The sequence below is a fragment of the Myxine glutinosa genome, chromosome 6 (genome assembly GCF_964187855.1).
Source record: "Myxine glutinosa chromosome 6, kmMyxGlut1.1, whole genome shotgun sequence".
Classification (NCBI taxonomy): Eukaryota; Metazoa; Chordata; class Myxini; order Myxiniformes; family Myxinidae; genus Myxine; species Myxine glutinosa.
The window spans coordinates 33,849,888-33,871,326 of NC_136266.1; the positions used below are offsets into that span (position 1 = coordinate 33,849,888).

At 45.9% G+C, this 21,439-nt stretch overlaps 1 protein-coding gene across 1 annotated transcript in view; it reads left to right on the top strand.

Annotated features, from left to right (window-relative positions):
- Positions 1-376: 376 nt before the first annotated feature.
- SHCBP1 (SHC binding and spindle associated 1) overlaps positions 377-21,439 on the top strand; it is a 149,080-nt gene continuing 128,017 nt past the window's right edge. The window contains exons 1-2 of the mRNA XM_068119310.2: positions 377-489; positions 11,940-12,116. Of these exons, the coding sequence (XP_067975411.2) occupies positions 12,059-12,116 (58 nt within the window). The 5' untranslated portion in view covers positions 377-489; positions 11,940-12,058. The remainder of the gene's footprint in view (positions 490-11,939; positions 12,117-21,439) is intronic.

Genomic DNA, 21,439 nt, shown 5'->3' on the forward strand with positions numbered 1-21,439 from the left:
TTGCTGGAGAGGCGGGGAACATTGCTGGAGAGGCGGGGAACATTGCTGGAGAGGCGGGGAACATTGCTGGAGAGGCGGGGAACATTGCTGGAGAGGCGGGGAACATTGCTGGAGAGGCGGGGAACATTGCTGGAGAGGCGGGGAACATTGCTGGAGAGGCGGGGAACATTGCTGGAGAGGCGGGGAACATTGCTGGAGAGGCGGGGAACATTGCTGGAGAGGCGGGGAACATTGCTGGAGAGGCGGGGAACATTGCTGGAGAGGCGGGGAACATTGCTGGAGAGGCGGGGAACATTGCTGGAGAGGCGGGGAACATTGCTGGAGAGGCGGGGAACATTGCTGGAGAGGCGGGGAACATTGCTGGAGAGGCGGGGAACATTGCTGGAGAGGCGGGGAACATTGCTGGAGAGGCGGGGAACATTGCTGGAGAGGCGGGGAACATTGCTGGAGAGGCGGGGAACATTGCTGGAGAGGCAGTTGACAATACAAGTAAGAAGCAAAAGCATTTTACACGTGCTCTCACCAAATATTGTTAATGCTACTAGCGAAGAATCCGGCCTTACAGTCCCATCAATTCCCCGTAAAATTACAGATGGGATAATTTCTGCGGAATTGGTGCATTTTAGTATGTATGGCTGGTAATACCCACTCACACTGGTAACAGTGCTATACGATACATTGTTTTCCCTATACTTTTGAAAAAAGTGGGGAGATATTGTAATCAGCTCTGCCTGTCTGTCCATTCGTCCATCTGTCACACTATCTCCAAAACGGTTGGGCAGAAAGTCAACAAACTTATTAGTTATGGTCACCACATGGCACGAAGGTGTGAGAGCAATGTCATTTATGGCCCTACCCCCTGGGGTGGGGTCAATAGCTGCATACCAAAAAATGCAATTACGAGCACATTTTAAAACATTTGATGAAATTTTATGTATGCAATCAACATTGGGGGGGTGGGGGGGGGCTATGGGGGGGTGAGTGTAGGGGTGGGAATTCAAATTAAATCAACTTTTTAAAAAAGAATTTAATCTTTACCGTTTGTTATCCCTGAATCTCACAAATTTATTGAAGTCGAAGCACTTGGTGGTGTTAATGGTTGGAGTGTCTTCCCCTAGTCTGGGAGGTCAGTGGTTCAAACCCCCGCCGAGTCGTACCAAAGACTTTTATTTTCAAAGAATGGTACGTGCCACTTCTTTAGTTGACACTCGGCATTTAAAACGATAGCACGGACAAACAACGCTAGGAAGGCAATGGCAAACCACACAGTATAACCCTTGCCATGAAACTGCTCCGGCAGCACTAACGCTCTGTAAAGAGTACGGTACATATTTTAAGTTTTTCAACCAGTGTAAGGCGGTAAATGTTCTCTTTCTTTCTTGGTTTGTGTTCATATTATGGTCTGTTTTCCCTGATTATGGTTACTTTCTGAACGATTTTTGCTGAGCCTGGTGTTGGCTTAATGATTAAGGTGGCTGGCTGGAGATCGCAAGGTCCTGAGTTGAAGCCCCTGTCATGTTGTTGAATCGACACCAAGTGGGGTTGACCCAGCCTGTCATCCTCCCGAGGTCGGCAAAATGAGTGCCAGCTGGCTGGGATGAATGGGCCATTCGGTTATTTTGCGTCGGAGCGGCGACCCATCCAGGACTATTGTGCCAGGTATCCTGCGTCGGAGTGGCGACCCGTCCAGGATTATTCTGCCCAAGAGCCAGGGAAACTGCCTCAGAAGCCCTATGTCTCGTCACGGTGCCCAAGGAGTGGTCTTCATCATAGACGTTCTGCAATTCATTGCCATTATTACATGTTTATGAAATTATTTTGAATCTGGGTTTCTGTTTTCCTATCTTCCAACTGGGCAGTTATTTTCTCTCTCGCGCTCCATATTTTATGTGAAGCTATATGACAGTGGGTTGACATCTAACATGGGCAGAGGCATATCCGATTCGCGTCAAATTGTACTTTTGTTAAGCAACATAGGGGAGCTGTAAAGAGTCAGACAATTTTGTTGGTGTATTACATTTATTGTAGCCCTCCTGCCTTTACGTTTATTTGCACATAAATTTCCAAGCAAATCTGAAAATTGAATGGAGAAAGCTTTTGATACCTCTCCTCCTCTTTCTGAATTCATTATTTACAAACAGGGCATTAGACAATTGCATTGGCAAGAAAAATAGTAGCTTTAACTTCTCATCCAGAAAAAATATTTTGGGTTGCACATTTTCTGATCATGAGGATTCCCAAAATAGCATCATCGTTATGGCATATCAGCCATGGTTCCATCATGCACACATGACAGCCATCCTTCTACCAGCTGTTTGTACTACCCACGCATGTTGCTCTTTGTTTCCGTCGATTGCAACTCCATTTACAGAAAAGCTTAACTCTGCATTTGGACTGGCAGGATAGCATCGAGGTATACCGAGTTGCCCACCGAGCTGTCTAGTCTGGGATCAAATCCTCAGACAAGCTATAAAAAAATCGCACCCATGTACGAAGAAGGCGGTTCAGATTGGCATTTTAACATGATATAGGCAAAGCCTAGAAACAAACAAAACCCATTAAAATTACCCTTCAGAACCCTTTAGAATCACCCTTTAGAATTACTCTTTAGAATGACCTTTTAGAATCCTTTAGCATTACACACAGTGGGGTAGAAAGGTTCTTCTTTTTCATTATTGACTGAAGGACGGACAGAGCCGAATATTGAAGTGGTCTTACCACTTAAAAACTGCCGTCATGGCATTTGGCATGCAGGTCGCAAATGTGTGTGCCGCCCCTCCGGTGGATGTTAAAACTCGGCGTCCTGTCTGCTACCATTAGTTGGTGGACGTTAAAGATCCCACTGTATGCTTCGTGAAGAGTAGGCGAGCTATCGCCTGCAACATGGCCAAATTTCAAATTTCTGCCTAACTACTGATGGGAGATGGATGGCAAACCGCCCAGCATGTCCCCTGGCCAAGAAACTGCTTTGGCACTGGGAATTTATTGGTGGTTTACTGTAATAAGATAGACTTGCTGGTTGAGCATTCTCAAGTTATGGTTTGAGATATGTGGAACTCTTTGCCATTTAAAATCTGCACTAACTCATCAGCCCCAGTTTATTTTAGTTTTCAGGTTTTTTTTGTTTGTTTTGTTGTTTTTTTTTTAACAGGGGTGAGAATCATGAAAGAGTGAGGCAGAATTGACATGTGACAAACATCATGGTAATGAATGAAGAGGAAAAGAGGAGAGGGGGAAGGAAACATAGAAACTACCAAATAAATGGTTGAGTTTGTAAAAATTAATGGGGGTAATGAATATCAGGGGTCACAATTGCGGATGACAAGAGAGGGCAGAGCACTGTTTGTTTGAAGCTCTTATCGGAAATAAGGGAGTGAGGTAGAGCAGCCTACGGAAGGTGGTTATGCAGATGGGAGAAGCAAGCAATAATATAGTTCAGGTGTATAGTCAGCCTGGATTTTGGAAGTTTAACCAGGAGGGGGTTACTGGAAGAATGCATGCATCCTAGAGTCGATAGGTAGGGTCAGAGGATGAAAAGAGCAGAGGGTGCAACATTAGAGAATGGATGGTAGAAAACACAGGGACCATCACCCTGCCTGTGATGTTTAGATGCTGTGCTTTGGCTACAATTGAAGTACCTGCTCCCTACGGGAACTGCCAGGGAGGTTGTGTTATTATCCTTATTTATACGTGTAAATCAAAATATCTCTCCGAAATTCAAAACGCCTTACTGCATTGGAAAATGTTAGGATAGGAATAATGTACTGTAAAGGGTGTGGACTTAGCGTACCCTCTCCCATTCGGAGTGGAGCTACACAATATCTATTTACATTGATAATTTGCGTCTCCCACCCCTCCCACAAGACTACCGACAAAGGTAAAACACCCCTATACACTAATCGGGGTCATGCTGATCCTATGTAGCAAGTCTGGATGGAATCTACCCAAAACTGTAGGAGTAGTAGCACGACAAACAAACTCGCACTGGTCCGTTAACTATTGTAAGAGTTATGGGAGATTTCAACTCAGCTCTTTCACGAGCCTCGATTCAGTATTTTAAAAACAACAAAACAAAAAAACATTTTGAGAGCATTGGATGCCACAGAACCTCGGAGAGACAGATTCGATGCTTGGGCACCAGTCCATATCAAAAAGCAGTACTCCATTGAGAAATTGCACAAACGCCTTGTAGATTGTGAATAACTATTATTTTCCAAGTAAAGTCTTGGATTGATGAATTGACACTTTGTGGTCGTCTTTGGAGGTGAGCTTTGCTATATGGTCTGTCCAGGAAAGGTCTTGACTGATCGTGAAGCCTCGAAGTTCAATAGACTGAAGCTCATCCAGTGTATGACCAAGGAAATTGATAGTTGGGTTCATTTGACGATCCTTCTGGAGGTCGAGTGAGACTTTTGCAGGATTGAAGGACATATTCCATTGATCAGACTAGAATTAATAATTTCCAGATCGGTGGAGAGAAACGCAGAGCTGTTGTCTGCCTAGCAGAAGGATGGTGATACTGTCCAACACAAGATGGAGTCATCTGCAAAAAGGAAGAAAGGATTTTCCAGAGCATCAGACAGGTCATTCATATCGATGAGGAACAAGACTGGGCCCAAAACACTGCCTTGGGTAACTCCAGCCTCCACCGAGATTGGGGAGGAGAGGGTTCCATTGCTTGCAACACATTGATTTGATGAATGGAGGAAGTCAGAAATCCAGGAATTAAGGTGGCTTTCTGTGCCACAGACAGAGAGCTTGGCAAGCAAAACAGGATGCTTGACTGTTGAATGCCTGGGATATGGTCTTGACCTACTGTTTGCGATTTAGGGCCTCCAACCATTTACTGAGAGATAGAGCAGCAGAAGCATGTCCTGAGTTGTAACCTTAACAGTATCCAAACTGGTGGTCGGAGATCAGACGGTTTGAAACCAGGAAAGACTCGGCATCAGAAGAAATGGTGGATTCCATGACTTCACTTGTAATGGGTAGCAAGCTCATTGTCCTATAGTTACTAGGGTCTGTTTTCATAATTAAGGTGGATGGACGTTATGTTTTCACCACTATCTGTCTATTTGTTTGTCTGTTTGTCTGTCAACAGGACGTCTAAAAAAGTTGTGGTTGGATTCGGACGAAATTTGGTGGAGTGGTTGGGTGTGACGAGGAAGAATTGATTAGATTTTGATGAAGATCTAGATCGGATCTGGATTACTTTTTTTTTTCCAGTGATTCTTCGCTATTCAGTGATAGGCCCAAAAAGGAAACAACAACAACAACAACATGCATTTTAAGGCCATTTTCCCTGCTAGAACGGGGGTTAACCTTGCGTTCCCCATGACAATCTTCTCCATTTTGCCCTATTTTCTGCATCTCTCCTTGTTAACCCCCTTGCCCGCATTTCTTCTTCCACCATCTTTAGCCAAGTCTTTCTCGGTCTTCCCCATCCTCTACTTTCTTCTACATTCATTTCCATCACTCTTCTCAACCAGTCACTTTCATTCTTCCTCAACACATGACCAAACCATCTCAACCTGTTCCTCTTCACAGCATCAATCACAGGCTCTATTCCCATCATCTTTCGCAATTCATCATTTGTCTTCCTCTCTCAACGATACACCGCACATCCACCGAACCATTCGCATTTCCACCCTTTCCAGCCTTCGTTGCTGCTCTACATTCATGACCCATGTCTCGCTCCCATAAATCATAACACTTCTCACACATGCAGCATACACCTTTCCCTTCAGCTTCAACGACACTCCCCTCCTCATCAGCATGCCACAAAGTATCATCGCCCAAAAAGGAAACACAGTATGATATCTCAAAAAGTTGTGGATTGATTCGTACCAAAGTTGGTGGGTAGGTTGGGTTTGCCCTAACGAAGAGTTAATTCGATTTTGGTGAAGATCAGAATCCAGATCCAGATGCAATAATTTTAAAGTGATTCTTCACCATTGAGAGATGGAGCCAAAAACTATCTATATTATAATAGCCGTAGATGATTCTGTCTGTCTGTCTGTTGGGCGTCTGTCCGGGGTGTGGCTTACTCGGTTTGCAGAGTAGCTCCACCCATAGCTCCACCCATTCTGGGAGTGGCTTCATATAATTATAAACAAATATCCACCATTTTATTAACTCGCATAGCTTTGAGGCCTGTTTTGTAGGCCCGTGGTGTCTTGCTCTCTCTCCCAGTTTTATTTCAAATCAAATTCGATATATCATTTCATTTTTCACAGTCGCTAACATAGTTTTAGACTCGGTTGAAAAAAAACGGGAAGAAAATCCAATGAAAGTTGCCGTTTATAGAACGAAATGAATTCTCAAACGCCTGTAACTTCAAGGCCATTGAGTCTCTCTCACGCCTTTATCTCCAATCTAACTCACCATATGATTTCATTTTTATCGATGGTTTTAGACTCGGTGTCAGCAATAATTGAGAACATTCCACACACGTGGGAAAATGCAGAGTTATATTTTTAAAAATCGCGTCATGGTGTATCATACACCGCCCAACATGACACCGACGGCAACGTGTCGATATATATTAAAAATTCGCTTTTGCTTTTCCGTTAAGATATATTACTTTTTCGTTTGATGACAGTCGTCACAAAAACGTGAACAATGATGCCGACATTATTTCTTCGTTTTTATTTCATTCAACATTATTAGCCGGAAGTAAAATATGTTTCAGGAAATTACCGAGAGATATTTCTTCGTTTTTTTTATTAGTTATGTGCGCATACACTTAAATAGGTTTATTTGAAATCTTTAATTTTCCACAATGTAATTTACTTGCCATTTATCATTTGATGATTACGAGACACTTCCTCTTGAGGATCGTGACAATTCATGCGCTGCGTGGAAACTTCTATTTCCAAAATGAATGAGACGATCGATGAAGAACGCAGACTTGAACAGGATGTAGCAAGAAAACGAATGAGACGGGCGAACGAGTCCATCGACGAACGTCAATGCAAACTTGCGGGGTCCCCCGTGGGAATCCCAGGGGCATGGATGTGTGTGACATTTCGACATATTGAGTTAGATGCTGCACATTCATTTTTACAAAATGGTTACTGGCAAGTCATCAGATCCAGAAATGGTGTAAACCACCGTTTAGAGGCCATTTTTCCCCGCAAAGCGGGGGTTGGCCTTTTCGGGGACCGTGGTAGTTGTTGTTTTTTGGTCCCCTTTTTGAAGCAATGTTTTACGGCCGGATGCCCTTCCTGACGCCAACCCTTTTTGCCGGTGTAATGAACACAATTTATTTACGCGCAAGCACGAAAGCAAGACAGGCCGATTTCCGATTCCGACGGGCCGACGGGCTAGATGGGCCGATTTGGAGCAAGAAAAAGAACGAGACGGGAGAAAAACGAGAGAAACGAGATAGGGAAAGCCGATTGAAGAGGCGAGTGAGGAGCGATTGGAGAGGCGAGTGAGGAGCGATTGGAGAGGCGAGTGAAGAGCGATTGGAGAGGCGAGTGAGCAGCGATTGGAGAGGCGAGTGAGCAGCGATTGGAGAGGCGAGTGAGCAGCGATTGGAGAGGCGAGTGAGGAGCGATTGGAGAGGCGAGTGAGGAGCGATTGGAGAGGCGAGTGAGGAGCGATTGGAGAGGCGAGTGAGGAGCGATTGGAGAGGCGAGTGAGGAGCGATTGGAGAGGCGAGTGAGGAGCGATTGGAGAGGCGAGTGAGGGATTGGAGAGAGGAGAGTGTCAGGTGGAGAGGAGTGAGGGGTCACATATTATGTGAAATAAATAAATTGTGTTCATTACACCATTTCTGGATCTGATGACTTGCCAGTAACCATTTTGTAAAAATGAATGTGCAGCATCTAACTCAATATGTCGAAATGTCACACACGTCCATGCCCGTGGGATTCCCACGGGTGACCCCACTATATTTCTTCGTTTTTATTTCATTGAACATTATTATCCGGAAGTAAAGGTTCACATGTTCATTTCACGTGTGCAAAAACAAACTCCATTTCACGTATGCATGGACATGAAACACAGACGGGAAATTGCTTAGAGATATTTCGGTCGAAGCAATTATACACCGCCCAAATAAAATATTTCACCGATACACCGAGCGAATTTCAGCGAATTTCACCGAGTTTCAGGAAATTACCCAGAGATATTTCTTCGTTTTTATTTCATTAGTTACTAGCAGAAGTACTCAGCGTTGCCGGGCAGGGAAGGGGGGAAGGGCACGTACACTTTAAACATGTGTGTGTGTGTGTGTGTGTGTGTGTGTGTGTGTGTGTGTGTGTGTGTGTGTGTGTGTGTGTGTGTGTGTGTGTGTGTGTGTGTGTGTGTGTGTGTGTGTGTGTGTGTGTGTTATTGTGAAACTGCATGTGCAGGTGCAGCATCTAACTCAATATGTCGAAATGTCACACACGTCCATGCCCGTGCTCCCACGGGTGACCCCACTAGTATTGTATATAACATGAAATTACAAAATGTTGTGGACGAGTTGGTTAGGTGACCACAACAAGCTGATTCCATTTTTAAGGTCCAAGTCCTCCAGATCCGACCTTTCGGTGGGAGACAAAATGTAACGTATTCGGCCTAGTGGAGGCATGCGCTTTACTGAGTGCCATTGTAGTTCCTACCTTTGTTTTTTGTATCATTTAATATTTTTTTACTCATTTTTATCTCACCTGGAACGAAGTTCAGGGGAGCTTGTGCGATAGCGCGTTGTCTGTTCGTCAGCCCGTCCGTCCATCTGTCCATCCGTAAACACTTGCAACTTCTCCGAAACTGCTGAAGGGATTGTGACCAAACTTGGCACAAGTGATATTTGTTTTATTGTGACTAAAGTTTGTTGACGGCATTAAAAATATTTTTTGTTTGTTTGTTTAAAGTCTTATGATTATGTTAGCATAATTCTACATGCTGCCCTGTCTTCTAGCAACCATTGAAATTGGTTTAAAATACCTTTAGTCAGTGCAGTATACGGTTTATTCTACCAGGTGAGCACCAGGGCCCCGATGTTTATTTTTCCTCTTTGTAAAGTGCTTTAACATTTTATTTGAAATGAAAACTGCCAGATAAGAAATGAATAAATGAATTGATTAATTGGCCCATACATCTGTTTGTAATTGATATTTGCTGTCCATGCTATCATAACTAATTCTCTATCACGAATACTCTCTTTGAAGCGCAACAGGGCATTTTGGTTGTCGATGTTTTAGTTCAAATATATCCGAAAATAACACTTGCAGGCTGGTGATGGCATTCTGTTGTATCACTATACGATTGTCGCTTTTCCCTCATCACCTCCTTACACTCCCCATCCTTCTGCTCCCATCACCTCAGTGTCCTCCACCATTAAATAATACTTTGATATTGCCTGTCCTTGAGAAGCCTCACTGCAGTTATTTAATTACCGTTGAACAATTCCTGTACCAATTTTAATGTCAGCAGCAGTGTTGTTTGCTTGTATTTTCCGGTAAAGCAAATCCATTTGATCCTCTGTAAATGTTAATTTTATAATAAAACTCTGCGTTGATGCCATTCTGGAGTAAAGCCATGTCGGGATATGATTTTTTTTTGCAGCAACATTCCCTTCAAACTTACACTACCGGTCAAACGTTTTAGAACGCCTCAATTTTTCCAGTTTTTATTGAAATTTACACCGTTTAATGTTTCGATGTACTCTGAAATTAAACAAAGAACAAAATAAACAATTGGAGATAAAGAAATCATAGAATCATTTTGTTTAACAAAATTTAATTTAAAATTTTGACTCGGCAAAGTAGCCACCTTTTGCAGATGTAACCGCCGAACACACTCGTGGCATTCTTTCTACAATGGAAATCAACTATTGTTTGGGAAGTTCTTCCCAATACTGTTGCAGAAGTTCCCACAAATGTGTTGCACTTGTAGGTTGCTTTGCTTTCACCCTTCTGTCCAGTTAATTCCAAACCAGCTCGATGGGGTTTAAGTCTAGAGACTGTGCTGGCCATTCCATGATTTGAAGCCTACCGTCTTGTTCCTTTCCTCGAAGGTAGTTTTGACATAGCATGGAGGTGTGTTTAGGGTCATTATCTTGCTGGAGGATGAACCCCTGGCCAACTCGGCGTATACCAGAGGGTATTGCATGGCGCTGCAAAATGCTGTGGTACCCCTTTTGGTTCAGGGTGCCAGTCACTCTGTGCAAGTCGCCGACTCTGGATCCAGAAAAAGAGCCCCAGACCATCACGTTTCCTCCTACATGTTTGACAGTTGGTGTCACACACTGAGGAACCATCCTTTCGCCGACTCGACGGCGTACAAAAACCCTGCGTGATGAACCAAACATTTCAAATTTTGATTCATTGGTCCATAAGACCTTCTTCCAGTCTTCAGTAGTCCACTGGCGGTGCTTCATGGCCCAGGCAAGCCTCTTTTTTGTCCCCCGTCGCACAGCAGAGAGAAAGGGGGACTATGGTTTTCCTCTCCGTCCGTGTGTCCGTCCGTCCGTGCGTGTTTGCGTGCGTGCGTAAGCGAAGGACCGCATTCGAATTTGGTGTGTGGGTGCAACCCACGTCAAAATCCAAGATGGCTGCCACCATGTATGTCTGATGCCATGTATGTCTGAACCTTGTGAGATGAATATCTTGAAAAATAAGCGAAGTACCAACTTCTAATCTGGTGTGTGGGTGTATCTAGGCACAAGGAAGAACGCTGTTTAAAATTGGGTCGCCACGTCAAAATACAAGATTGCCGCCGCCATGTATGTCTGAACCTTGAGATGAATATCTTGAAAAATAAGCGAAGTACCAACTTCTAATTTGGTGTGTGGGTGTATCTCGGCATAAGGAAGAACGCTATTGAAAATTGGGTCGCCACGTCAAAATCCAAGATGGCCGCCGCCATGTATGTCTGAACCTTGTGAGCGGAATATCTTGAAAAATAAGCGAACTACCAACTTATAATCTGGTGTGTGGGTGTATCTAGGCATAAGGAAGAACGCTATTGAAAATTGGGTCGCCACGTCAAAATCAAAGATGGCCGCCTCCATGTCTGTCTGAACCTTGTGAGCGAAATATCATATCATAGCATGTTTTCTGTGTCTTCCACTTAGTCAACTCGCACCACTTCACCGACGGGGGACCTAGGCGTAACGCTTGTCTTATTTTGTCATCTTAGCAATGGCTTTCTGACTGTCACGCCACCTGTCATACCTACAGCTCAAAGTCTCTCTTCACAGTTGAAACTGACTTGCTTACTTCGACCAGTGTTAAGCTGTGATTGAAGCTGTTGTCCTGTGAGCTGCCTATCACGCAAGCTGTTGACTCTCAGAAACTTGTCTTCTGATTCTGTTGTGGCTTTGGGTCTGCCAGACCTCTTCCTGTCAGAGTTTCCTCCAGTTTCCAATATACTACTTCCTGCAGTGCAATATTGTCCAAATAATGCTTCAGAGGGTGTAATAACAGTCTGTTCCAATACTGCTTTTATACAGACAGGGGGTTTGTAATCAGCAGAGGTTGGGACACCTATAGGAATTGTCCATCAACGTTGAAGGCTTAATTTACTTGCATTGCTGCAGAACAGCAGTAAGTTGTTAACCCATTACTTGTTCCCTGAAGAAGGCCTTTTTTACAGTATAACTGAGCAATTTCCATTATTTTGCCGTTTTTGCTAACCTTTTTTTTTTAACCTCGAGCAGTTTACTGAGCTTACCTTTGTACCATTTCAGGTTATTCACTAGAAATTAAACTGTGTAAATTTCAATAAAAACTGGAAAAATTGAGGTGTTCTAAAACATTTGACTGGTTGTGTTTCTGTCGCCATTTTGTATCGGTGATCAATGTGGAGCAGTTTAACCAATGGGATGATATAATTTCACTTGTGATGTGCAGGTTCGCACAATCACTATGCTTAAAGATATCCTCGTCACAAGATTATTCTATATGATTATCATGACTTAGGAGATGTCATTCTATGTCTGCCAGGCCATAACAACGCAGATGCTGATGAGTGCAACAGTGATTGTAACAAGCCTGCTCCGCCCAGAGCTCATCTCAGCAAGATAACCTCTGGTTCTGACATCGACGCCTTTCCAGATATTTTCATGACAAATCACCTGTCATATTATGTTCGTTTCAAGGCTTATCAAGACTACATCCTTGGTATGGTAATTATTTTGCTTTTGCAGTGATCCATACATTTTCTCACATCTTCTGACAAAATTGTTTTCCTTCACTTTTACCTCAGCCACCGAAGATGAACGGAGGTTGTGTTTTCACCTCCTGTGTGTCTGCCTGTTTGTTCGTCTGGCTGTGAGCAGGATATCTCAAAGTTGTGGATGGATTGGGATGAAACTTGATGGACAGGTTGGGCGCTTTACAAGGACGAATTGATTCGTTTTTGGTGAAGATCCGGATTCGGATCCAGGAATTTTAAAGTGATTCATCACCATTTAGTTGTTGGGCTAAAAGCGATATATAGCACGATATTTCGACAACACATGAAGTTGTGAACAGATTATGACACAACTTGGTGGATGAGTTGGATTGGTGACAAGAACAAGCTGATTAGAGTTTGATTCAGGTCTGAATCCAGATCCGGCCCATCAGTGGGATACGTAACGTAAACTGTTCAGCCTTGCAAAGATATACGGTCACGTGAAGAAGTAAGGACACCCCATGTAAAGTTTTGACTTTTTCAACATATTTCAACATGCAGCTATTTGATCTTCATTTCAACAATATTGACAGATGAAGTAATATAACAAATATCATGAAACATTTACATTTTGTAGTCCATTGTATAATTTAAATAAACATAAATGCAAATTTCGTATGTGGAAAAAGTAAGTACACCCTGACATTTATCACTACTTCAAATAGCTAAAATTAGAATCAGGTGCACCAGCTCAGGTGCAAATGATTAGAACATCATTAGAGAGGATCTTGGAGGAACCTGTCTTATTTAAACTTCAGCCATTTCGTTTGGTTTGCTCTTTGTTGTTGAAGTGTGCGGCGTCACCATGCCGAGATCAAAAGAGCTCTCTGAGGCCTTCAGAAAGAAGTTTATAGATGCCCACGAGTCTGGGAAGGGATTTAAAAAGATCTCCAAACAATTTGAAATCAATCATTCGACTGTCCGGAAGATCATCTACAAGTGGAGAAGATTCCAAAACAACTGCCAACTTGTTCAGGCCAGGCCGCCCCAGCAAGTTCAGCTGAGAGCAGACTGCAAGATGCTGAAAGAAGTCTCGAAGAACCCCAGAATGCCATCACGGGACCTACAGGTAGCTCTTGCCACTGTTGATGTCAAAGTGCATGAGTCTACCATTAGAAAGAGGCTGCACAAATTTGATCTACATGGGAGGTGTGCCAGGAGGAAACCTTTGCTGTCCAGAAAGAACATCAGGACAAGACTAAAGTTTGCCAATGAACACATAGGCAAAGACCAGCACTTTTTTTCTTCTTTTTTTTTTGTATACAAGATCGAGGCTCGTGAAAGAGCTAACATTAATCACACAGAAAGACAAACCGACACATAAAACATATAACATGGGGAGCGGTAGACAAGATGGGGCGAGAGGGGGAGGAACACAAACACAACATCTGAGAGCAGGGACATCGAGAGATCTGTGGGAGGGAGAGGGCTTTGGGGGGGGGGGGGGAGGCGTGGGAAGGGGGGGTGGGAGAGGTATAAAACATAGGGACACTGCCGGGACTTCCAGGAAAGAAGTTGGAATTTCAAACAGGGTGGATCTGGGGTGAATTAGTGGGGGTAGAAAATATCAAGGTTTTGGCTGGGGAAAGATAAGAGATGGTGGTGAACAGCTGTTTTAAAGACCTGGAGGGATTAGTGGGATTGAAGGGAGGTGTAGGAGTTTGTTCCAGAGGCGGGAGAAAAGCGGAATGAAAGAGTGAAGGTGAGCAGAGAGCCGAGATTTTGGCAGTTTAACCATCAGAGGGTTGCTGGCATATCTTATGCGACCTGTAGGAATATTTGGGGGACAAAGCACAGAGAGAGCTGGGTGGAGCAAGGCCGGAGAGGAGTCGGTAGCAAACAGAAAGACCACCTACCTGTTTGCGGTGAGTGAGTGAAAGGCCCTCGGAGATAGCTTCATCACGGGAGATTCCAATGATTCTGAAAGCTTTGGTTTCAACAGCGTGAAGCCGAGCTAGGTGTGAGGCAGGAGCACCGGCCCATAGGGGAGAACAGTATTCCAATGAGCTGCGGATGAAAGCCTTGTATGTGGTGAGGAGCTCAGGTGTGCCGAGGAAGGACTTCGCACGACGGAGGAAGGGCTTTTGAGGCCAGCTTGGAAATGTGGTTTTCCCAAGAAAGATCATGGCAGATAGTGAGACCCAAAAGCTTGAGCGACAGAACTTCTTGGAGAGGATTGTTGAGAAAGTAGATGGGAGGGTTGTCCAGTCGATCTTTCTGGAACAATGTGCTCTGGACAGATGAGTCAAAGGTAGAGCTATTTGGCCACAGTACCAGAAGACATGTTTGGCAAAAACCAAAGACAGCATTTGGCCACAAGAACCTGATACCAACTGCCAAGCATGGTGGTGGAAATATTATGGTTTGGGGCAGCTTTGCTGCATCAGGGCCTGGGCAGCTCACCATCATAGAATCCACTATGAATTCTTCATTGTACCAGATGGTGCTTGAGGATAATGTGAGGCCATCTGTCGGAAAGTTGAAGCTCAACCGAAGGTGGACCTTGCAACATGACAATGACCCTAAACATACCAGTAAATCCACCAAGGAATGGCTGAAAAGAAAGAAATGGAGGGTTCTGGAATGGCCAAGTCAAAGCCTGGATCTACATCCCATCGAGATGTTGTGGGGGGATTTGAAACGAGCTGTGTATGCAAGAAACCCCTCAAACATCGCACAGCTGAAAGAATTCTGCATGGAGGAGTGGGCAAAAATTTCTCCCAGTGGATGTCAGAGACTGGTAGACAGTTATACGAAATGCCTACTTGAGGTTGTTTCTGCCAAAGGGGGCAATACCACCTATTCGAGCCAGGGGTGTACTTACTTTTTCCACAGAAGGAAATGGCATCTGTTAATTTTTTGTTGAATAAATTATTGCAAAGTCAATCTTTCATTGTTTTTTGTTCAACTAGATCACCTTTATCTTTTGATACTGTTTAAATAAAGATCAAATATTGATATGTCCACATATGTTCCTCTCATCTATATAGAGTATGAATTATACCAAGACAAATACTGCTCAACCAGGGGTCATACATAGCCTGTGAGTAAAGATGAGGATAGTTAGGATGGTAGTGTAAAGCAAGGCTATTTCACTTAGATAATAGTTAATGCATGGAATAGTCTCCCTGGAATAGTAGTGTCAGAAGTTACCATAGATAGGTGTAATATTTGAGTTCGATATGTACCTATAAACATTGGAGAGAGAATGGAGGGGAACGTGCCGGATATTGGCTGGAATGGTTGGTGACTGAGGTGTTGAGCGTTGTTTGTATACCTGTGTCATTATTGTGATGTCTGTATGACTCTCCCCACTCCTGCACTCTCCTCCCCTCTGCCCACCCCTTCCCCAATCAATAAAGTGAAAGATGTAATTAACATGATGAAGTTAATATTTAATTAACTTCCTGGGAATTCTTCCAAAGCAAACTGCTCTCTCTCATGCACAGATTTATCCCATCTCGTCTTCAGTTGTCTTACCCTTCCTCCCGTCCATGGTACACTGAGTCTTGTGGTGAGGCAGTTGCCCTGAAACAACTTGCCTTTGCCTCTTGGAAGGCAAATCCAACTGAAGGCAATCTCAGTTCCTTCCACCAAGCTCGGAACAAGTCTGTGTCTACCCTCAGGAGTGCCAGGAAGCACCATCTCTTCACACTCAAGAATGAACTCTCAAACCTGTCTCCTTCCTCCAAATCCTGGTGGTGTCTGGTCAAATCCGTTTCTGGTGTTTGTTCCCATTCCATCCCCTCCCTTACCTCAAATCCCGCGATGTAATCTCCCGCGATGAAGCTAAGTCCGAGGGCCTTTCACTCACTCACCGCAGGCAGGTTGGTGGTCATTCTGTCTTCTACTGACTCCTCTCCGGCCTTGCTCCCCCAGCTCTCTCTGGGCTCTGTCCCCCAAATATTCCTTCAGGTCGCACAAGATCTGCCTGCAACCCTCTTATGGTTAAACTGCCAAAATCAAGACTCTCTGCTCACCTTCACTCCTCCATTCCTCTTTTCTCCCACCTCTGGAACAAACTCCCTCACTCTCTTCAATCCCACTCCTCCCTCCAGGTCTTTAAAACAGCTGTTCACCACCATCTCTTATCTTCCCCCATCCAAAACCTTGATCTTTTCTACCCCCGCTAATTTCACCCCAAATCCACATTTTTGAAATACCGACTTCTTTCCTGGAAGTCCTTGCAGTGTCCATATGTTTTATACCTCCCCCCAAGCCCTCTCCCTCCCACAGTTCCCTCGATGTCATTGCTCTCAAATGTTGTGTTTGTGTCCTTCCCCCACTCTCCCCATCTTGTCTACCGCTCCCCTTATTTTGTGTTTTGTGTGTCGGTTTGACTTTTTGTGTGATTAATGTTAGCTCTTTCACGAGCCTCGATCTTGTATGCAAAAAACAAACAAAAAAAAACGATGTTAAAGTAATGTCGGCCAAATGATCTCGTGCATCAAAATTAAAATTCCTTGTGTGTCATTATATACGTTTTGACCACTTCCTGATTGGGACAGCCCACTCGAAAGTCAGGCTGCACATGAAATTGTTCCATCACAGCTGCAGAAAATCGAAAAAAGCACCGCATAGCATAGCAGTGGAGCAGCTACAGAACATAAAAAATACATAAGGAAGTGGAACTTGATCTTTGATATACAGTATATATATATATATATATATATATATATATTGTTACAGACACGACTTTGATGTTATGGTGGGCCGAGCGGAATGGCCGCCGTGTCCGCACAAATTACCCGATTATACTCGAACGTTGCCGAGTCGCGCTACGCTAAATCAATGAAGGAAAAGGACACAACGGCTGGGATTAAAATGACACGACACCAAGGGTTCAGTTCTCAAGACCTCCGGAGGAGGTTATATTAGGGCGGAAGGTCAGATTACAATGACAAGAGGGACAGCATAGAAAGGCAGGCACTTAGTTACACTCTTATATTAGCCCCGACAGACGACAGATAAACGGGACAAAAACTGACTCACACGGGGATTGATGGCAAGGAAAGGCGGGTTGGTCGATGGCCAGCACAAGGTGCACCTTGTGCTCAGGGACAGGATAGCGCGGCCCAAAAGATGCAGGAGGTCTCTCAGCGCTCGGAGGTAGTGACTTCTCTTTCCAAGCTGGGGGCGCATCTCACGTCACATCCGGTAAGTCGCTGCGTATATCCGGCGGGGAGTGACACGCCCTCGGCTCGTTAGCTCCGCCCCAGATGGAATCGGTCCGCCCTTCTTATTGGGTGCGGGGGGGTTACCAGGCTCCGCCCTTGACGAGGAGCTGACAGCCAGCCCCTTCGTGGTAACCCCGTGGAGCGCATGGGTAATGGCGGCTAACCGAGCCGGAGTGAGGACGCACACTCCCCGCGCGCGCCGTTGTTGTAGTTGTTGTTGTAGTTGTTGTTGTAGTTGTTGTTTGGGGAAGAAGATGGGAGGAGGTATGGGAAGGTCCTAAACTCACTACTGGTGCCATATAATCACATTCTGGTGCAACGAAGAGTCAGAATTAATGGAAACGAGTCCTTAACTGACATAGACTAAGAATAACTAGCAAGATGTCCGAAAGTTGTCTACGTGAGATGCGGTGGACCTGGGCACGACATTTAATGGGGGAAAAAGGGGAAGGTCGGTTCTACAGAGTGTTATTTACAGGCAATGGGACTAGGGAATGGGGGATTGGGGATAGTTGGGGAGTATTGGGGAAATAGGGGAATATTTACAAGCGGATCTGGAGGCCAAATGCCATATCCGCAACATTGCACCCTTCTCTACCCTCGGGGCGTCCCGACCCGATAAATTTTTACCTATTTTAGTGTGGCACTCAGATGTAGTTCCCTCTATTATTAACTCTACCCTGAGTGCGACAGTTTTACAGATATTCACAAATGAGTAAATATGTCCCCCTGCGACGTTGCACCCTTCTCCTCACAGAAACACACCCACAGGATAACCGAATCCGGAAAGAATTCGCAAACTAAACATACAGCCGGTAGGGAGCATTATTTACAAGACTACGCTGATATTTACACTACGATCCAGGACCTGTTTTTGGAGGAACACATGCAGATGTTATGCATAGAGAGAGCACGCATGCCAGCATCGATACACCAACCCACGAGTGCTCTGTGGCCTACGGCCTTTAATAATGTGCAGAGCACCCCTTCCCAGCACCAAAAGCACCACCCCATCACACAGTCAGCACCATCCGGTGCACCAATAAAGTGTTTATAAATCACCGGTGGTGTCTCAGCCGGCCGATGTTCTGCCGCTGGTCTTGCCTTCGTGTGGTGCACTTGGTGTTCTTGCCTCTTTCAAAAAAATAAAGAAAGGCGCCAACCACGTCCATTTCTCTATTGTGGCCGTCAGGGGGCCAACTGTTAGTGGTTCACCTTGTATGGCATAGGTGCCACGTTGACCCATAGGTCCATCCATGGGTGGTGCTTGGCCGCAAAAGAACTGCGGTCCATGGTGGGTGGCCACAAACATAGCGGTCCATATGGTGTATCGATCCAGGCAGCAAGCAGCGAAAGTGCAGGCCCACAACTGCGTAGCCAGCACCTCTCTCTCCTCTCTCTCTGCCCCAAAGCCAGATCCTCGGAGGTGGGAGACAAAAGAAGCAGACAAGTGAGTAAGGTGGTAAGGGCGCAAAAGTGCACGCAACACAAGGTAATGCACACTAGGGGCACATGGGAACCAGGTGAGACGGGTACGTTCCTACCGTACGCTCCCCCCCCCCCCCCCCCCACCAGGTAACCTACATGGCCCCTCCCTTACCCCTTACTGTATCCACACAACACAACACTACCCATAAACATCTATTTTACAAATCAACAAACGTCCCTACTGTCTTCCCCGTTCCTCCCATAAACCAAATTCGTCTTCTCTCCCTCCTAACCAATCAAATTTGCCATTTTCAACTTTCATCAAAATTTGCCATCTCCAACTCAACATCATAATTTGCTATCACCAATTCATCATCAGTCCCTCCTAGGGAGGGAGAGATGGAATCACCCCAATGTCTCATCCACGTCGTGATGCGTCTCACAAATCCACAGCAATCTCATTTCCTGCAACAAAACAAAGAAAACACAGGTGTGGAGTCATCATCACCACAGGTAAGTGGCTGCGTATGGTGCGACAGGTTCATCAATCCTAACTATTTCCTAAATGACTTTAACAACTTTACACTACCCGGGGTCTTTCTCCGGCCAAACCATTGGCCCTCTTACACTATGGGTTCTAAAAACCAATTCCCATTGGCCAAACTGTGGTGCTTTTCAATTTGGGGTCTCACTCCCCCGATTCATCTCCCGGTGCCCTCGCACAATTTCTGGGCTGCGACGTGAAGCTCTCCTAGCCGGTCTACCCACCTGCACACCTCCACCACTGCAGTTGCCTCCGAGCTTACCTGCTCCTTACCCTAACCTAACTACCTGGGGAAGGCCCTCTGGCGCTCTCCCCACTCGGTGCCCTCTCTGGCACTGGGCTACCCGGGTCCGTCCTCCGGATCCTCGGGCCCCATCCACAACTCTACCGGCTCCCAGAGCCCACCTGCGGCCTCACCTGGCCGACATCCTCACAGTGGTGGAGTGCCCAACCAACTACACACACTAACAGGCTACACGCCCAGCCATTTCCACGACACTAGTGCACCCATTCACAATACCATTCTGCAACCGCACCACAAATGCCAATATCCAACCACAATTTACCTATACCCTCTACCTAACACTTACACTACCCGCCCCGGGTACTCGTGAAAGGGGTCCACTCTTCCCCCATCCACACCTTCGCACCATGCACACCACTCCGTACCACTTACTCCAACTCTCTCCACACACCTGTACTTGCACACCTGTGCTCTCACACCTGGTGCCCCCTGCACCCTTCTCTCCCCCAAGCGCATTCGCGCTGATCCACAACACTCATTACTCACACACTGCTCCACACACCTGTCCAGTTGCACACCTGTGCAATCACACCTGTTCCATTCTCACACACACGGCATCATCTCAGCTAACTACTCCCTTCTGAAACTTGCGCTTCCCAGTCGTCCCTTTAAACTATTGCGCTCCCTCGTCATTATCATCCACACTAAACTACCTGCGTCCCCACTACAGGTATCAGTCACTAACTAAACTTAACGTCACCTAATGTCAATCTCTTCTAGATCCCTAACAATATAACCTCACCCACCCGGGCTAGTTTTCACTGCCATACACCCCATAAGCTATTGCTCCTTTGCCCCCACTATGGGAAGGGTGGCAAGGATGCCACCCTTACCCACCGGGCCCATCGCTCCTCAATCCCCCAGTCCTCTGGCACTAATAAGCCCCCCTTATTCAGAGGTACTGGGTCCCGCCTCGGCATCTAAAGCCGAGGCAATCCACGGGGGCGCCTGCTCGCCGGTGTAAGGTCTTATCCGATCGGCGTGGACGATCCGAGGGAGGGCTCGTGGCCCCATTTTGATCTTAATGACCACGTCACAGATTTGCGACAGGACGACTCCTGGGCCTTGCCAGGGGGAGGTGAGCTTTGGGCACCTTCCCTTCCGCCTCCGGGGATTAAAGAACCAAATCTTCATCCCCGGAGCGTATTGACTCCCCTGGCTCCGGTCGTCGTACCTGCGCTTCATCTTTTCCCCCGCCAGATGGAGTTGGCGGCGGGCGAAGGCATGGACTAGCTCCATGCCTTCCTCTAGGTGACGTGCGTACCCCTCCCTCGGCGGGTTAACCACTGTGTCTGGCACGGGACCGCATAGCAAGTCGACGGGAGCCCGTAACTCCCGCCCATACATAAGCAACGCTGGACTGCATGCGGTGGCCCCGTGCTGGCTGGTTCGGTAGGCCATAAGCAAATAAGGGAGATGTTCGTCCCAGTCATCCTGACGGGTGGCGGTGAACAGTGCCAGTTGTTGGATTAATGTTCTGTTGAACCGTTCCACCATCCCGTCAGATTGTGGCCGCAAGGGCGTGGTTCTTGTTTTCCGAATTGACAGGAGACTGCACACATCTTTTAGCAATTTGCTCTCAAAATTTCGTCCCTGGTCGGTGTGCAACTCCTGTGGAATCCCATGCCGGCACACAAATCCTTCCACGAAGGCCTGCGCTACCACCCCTGCTTCTTGGTTGGGGAGGGCGTAGGCCTCCGGCCACTTGGTGAAGTAGTCCATCACAACGAGGATGTACTTATTACCTAGGCGGGTGCGGGGCAGCGGTCCTAGAATATCCATAGCCACCCGCTCAAGGGGGGCCCCCACCTGATG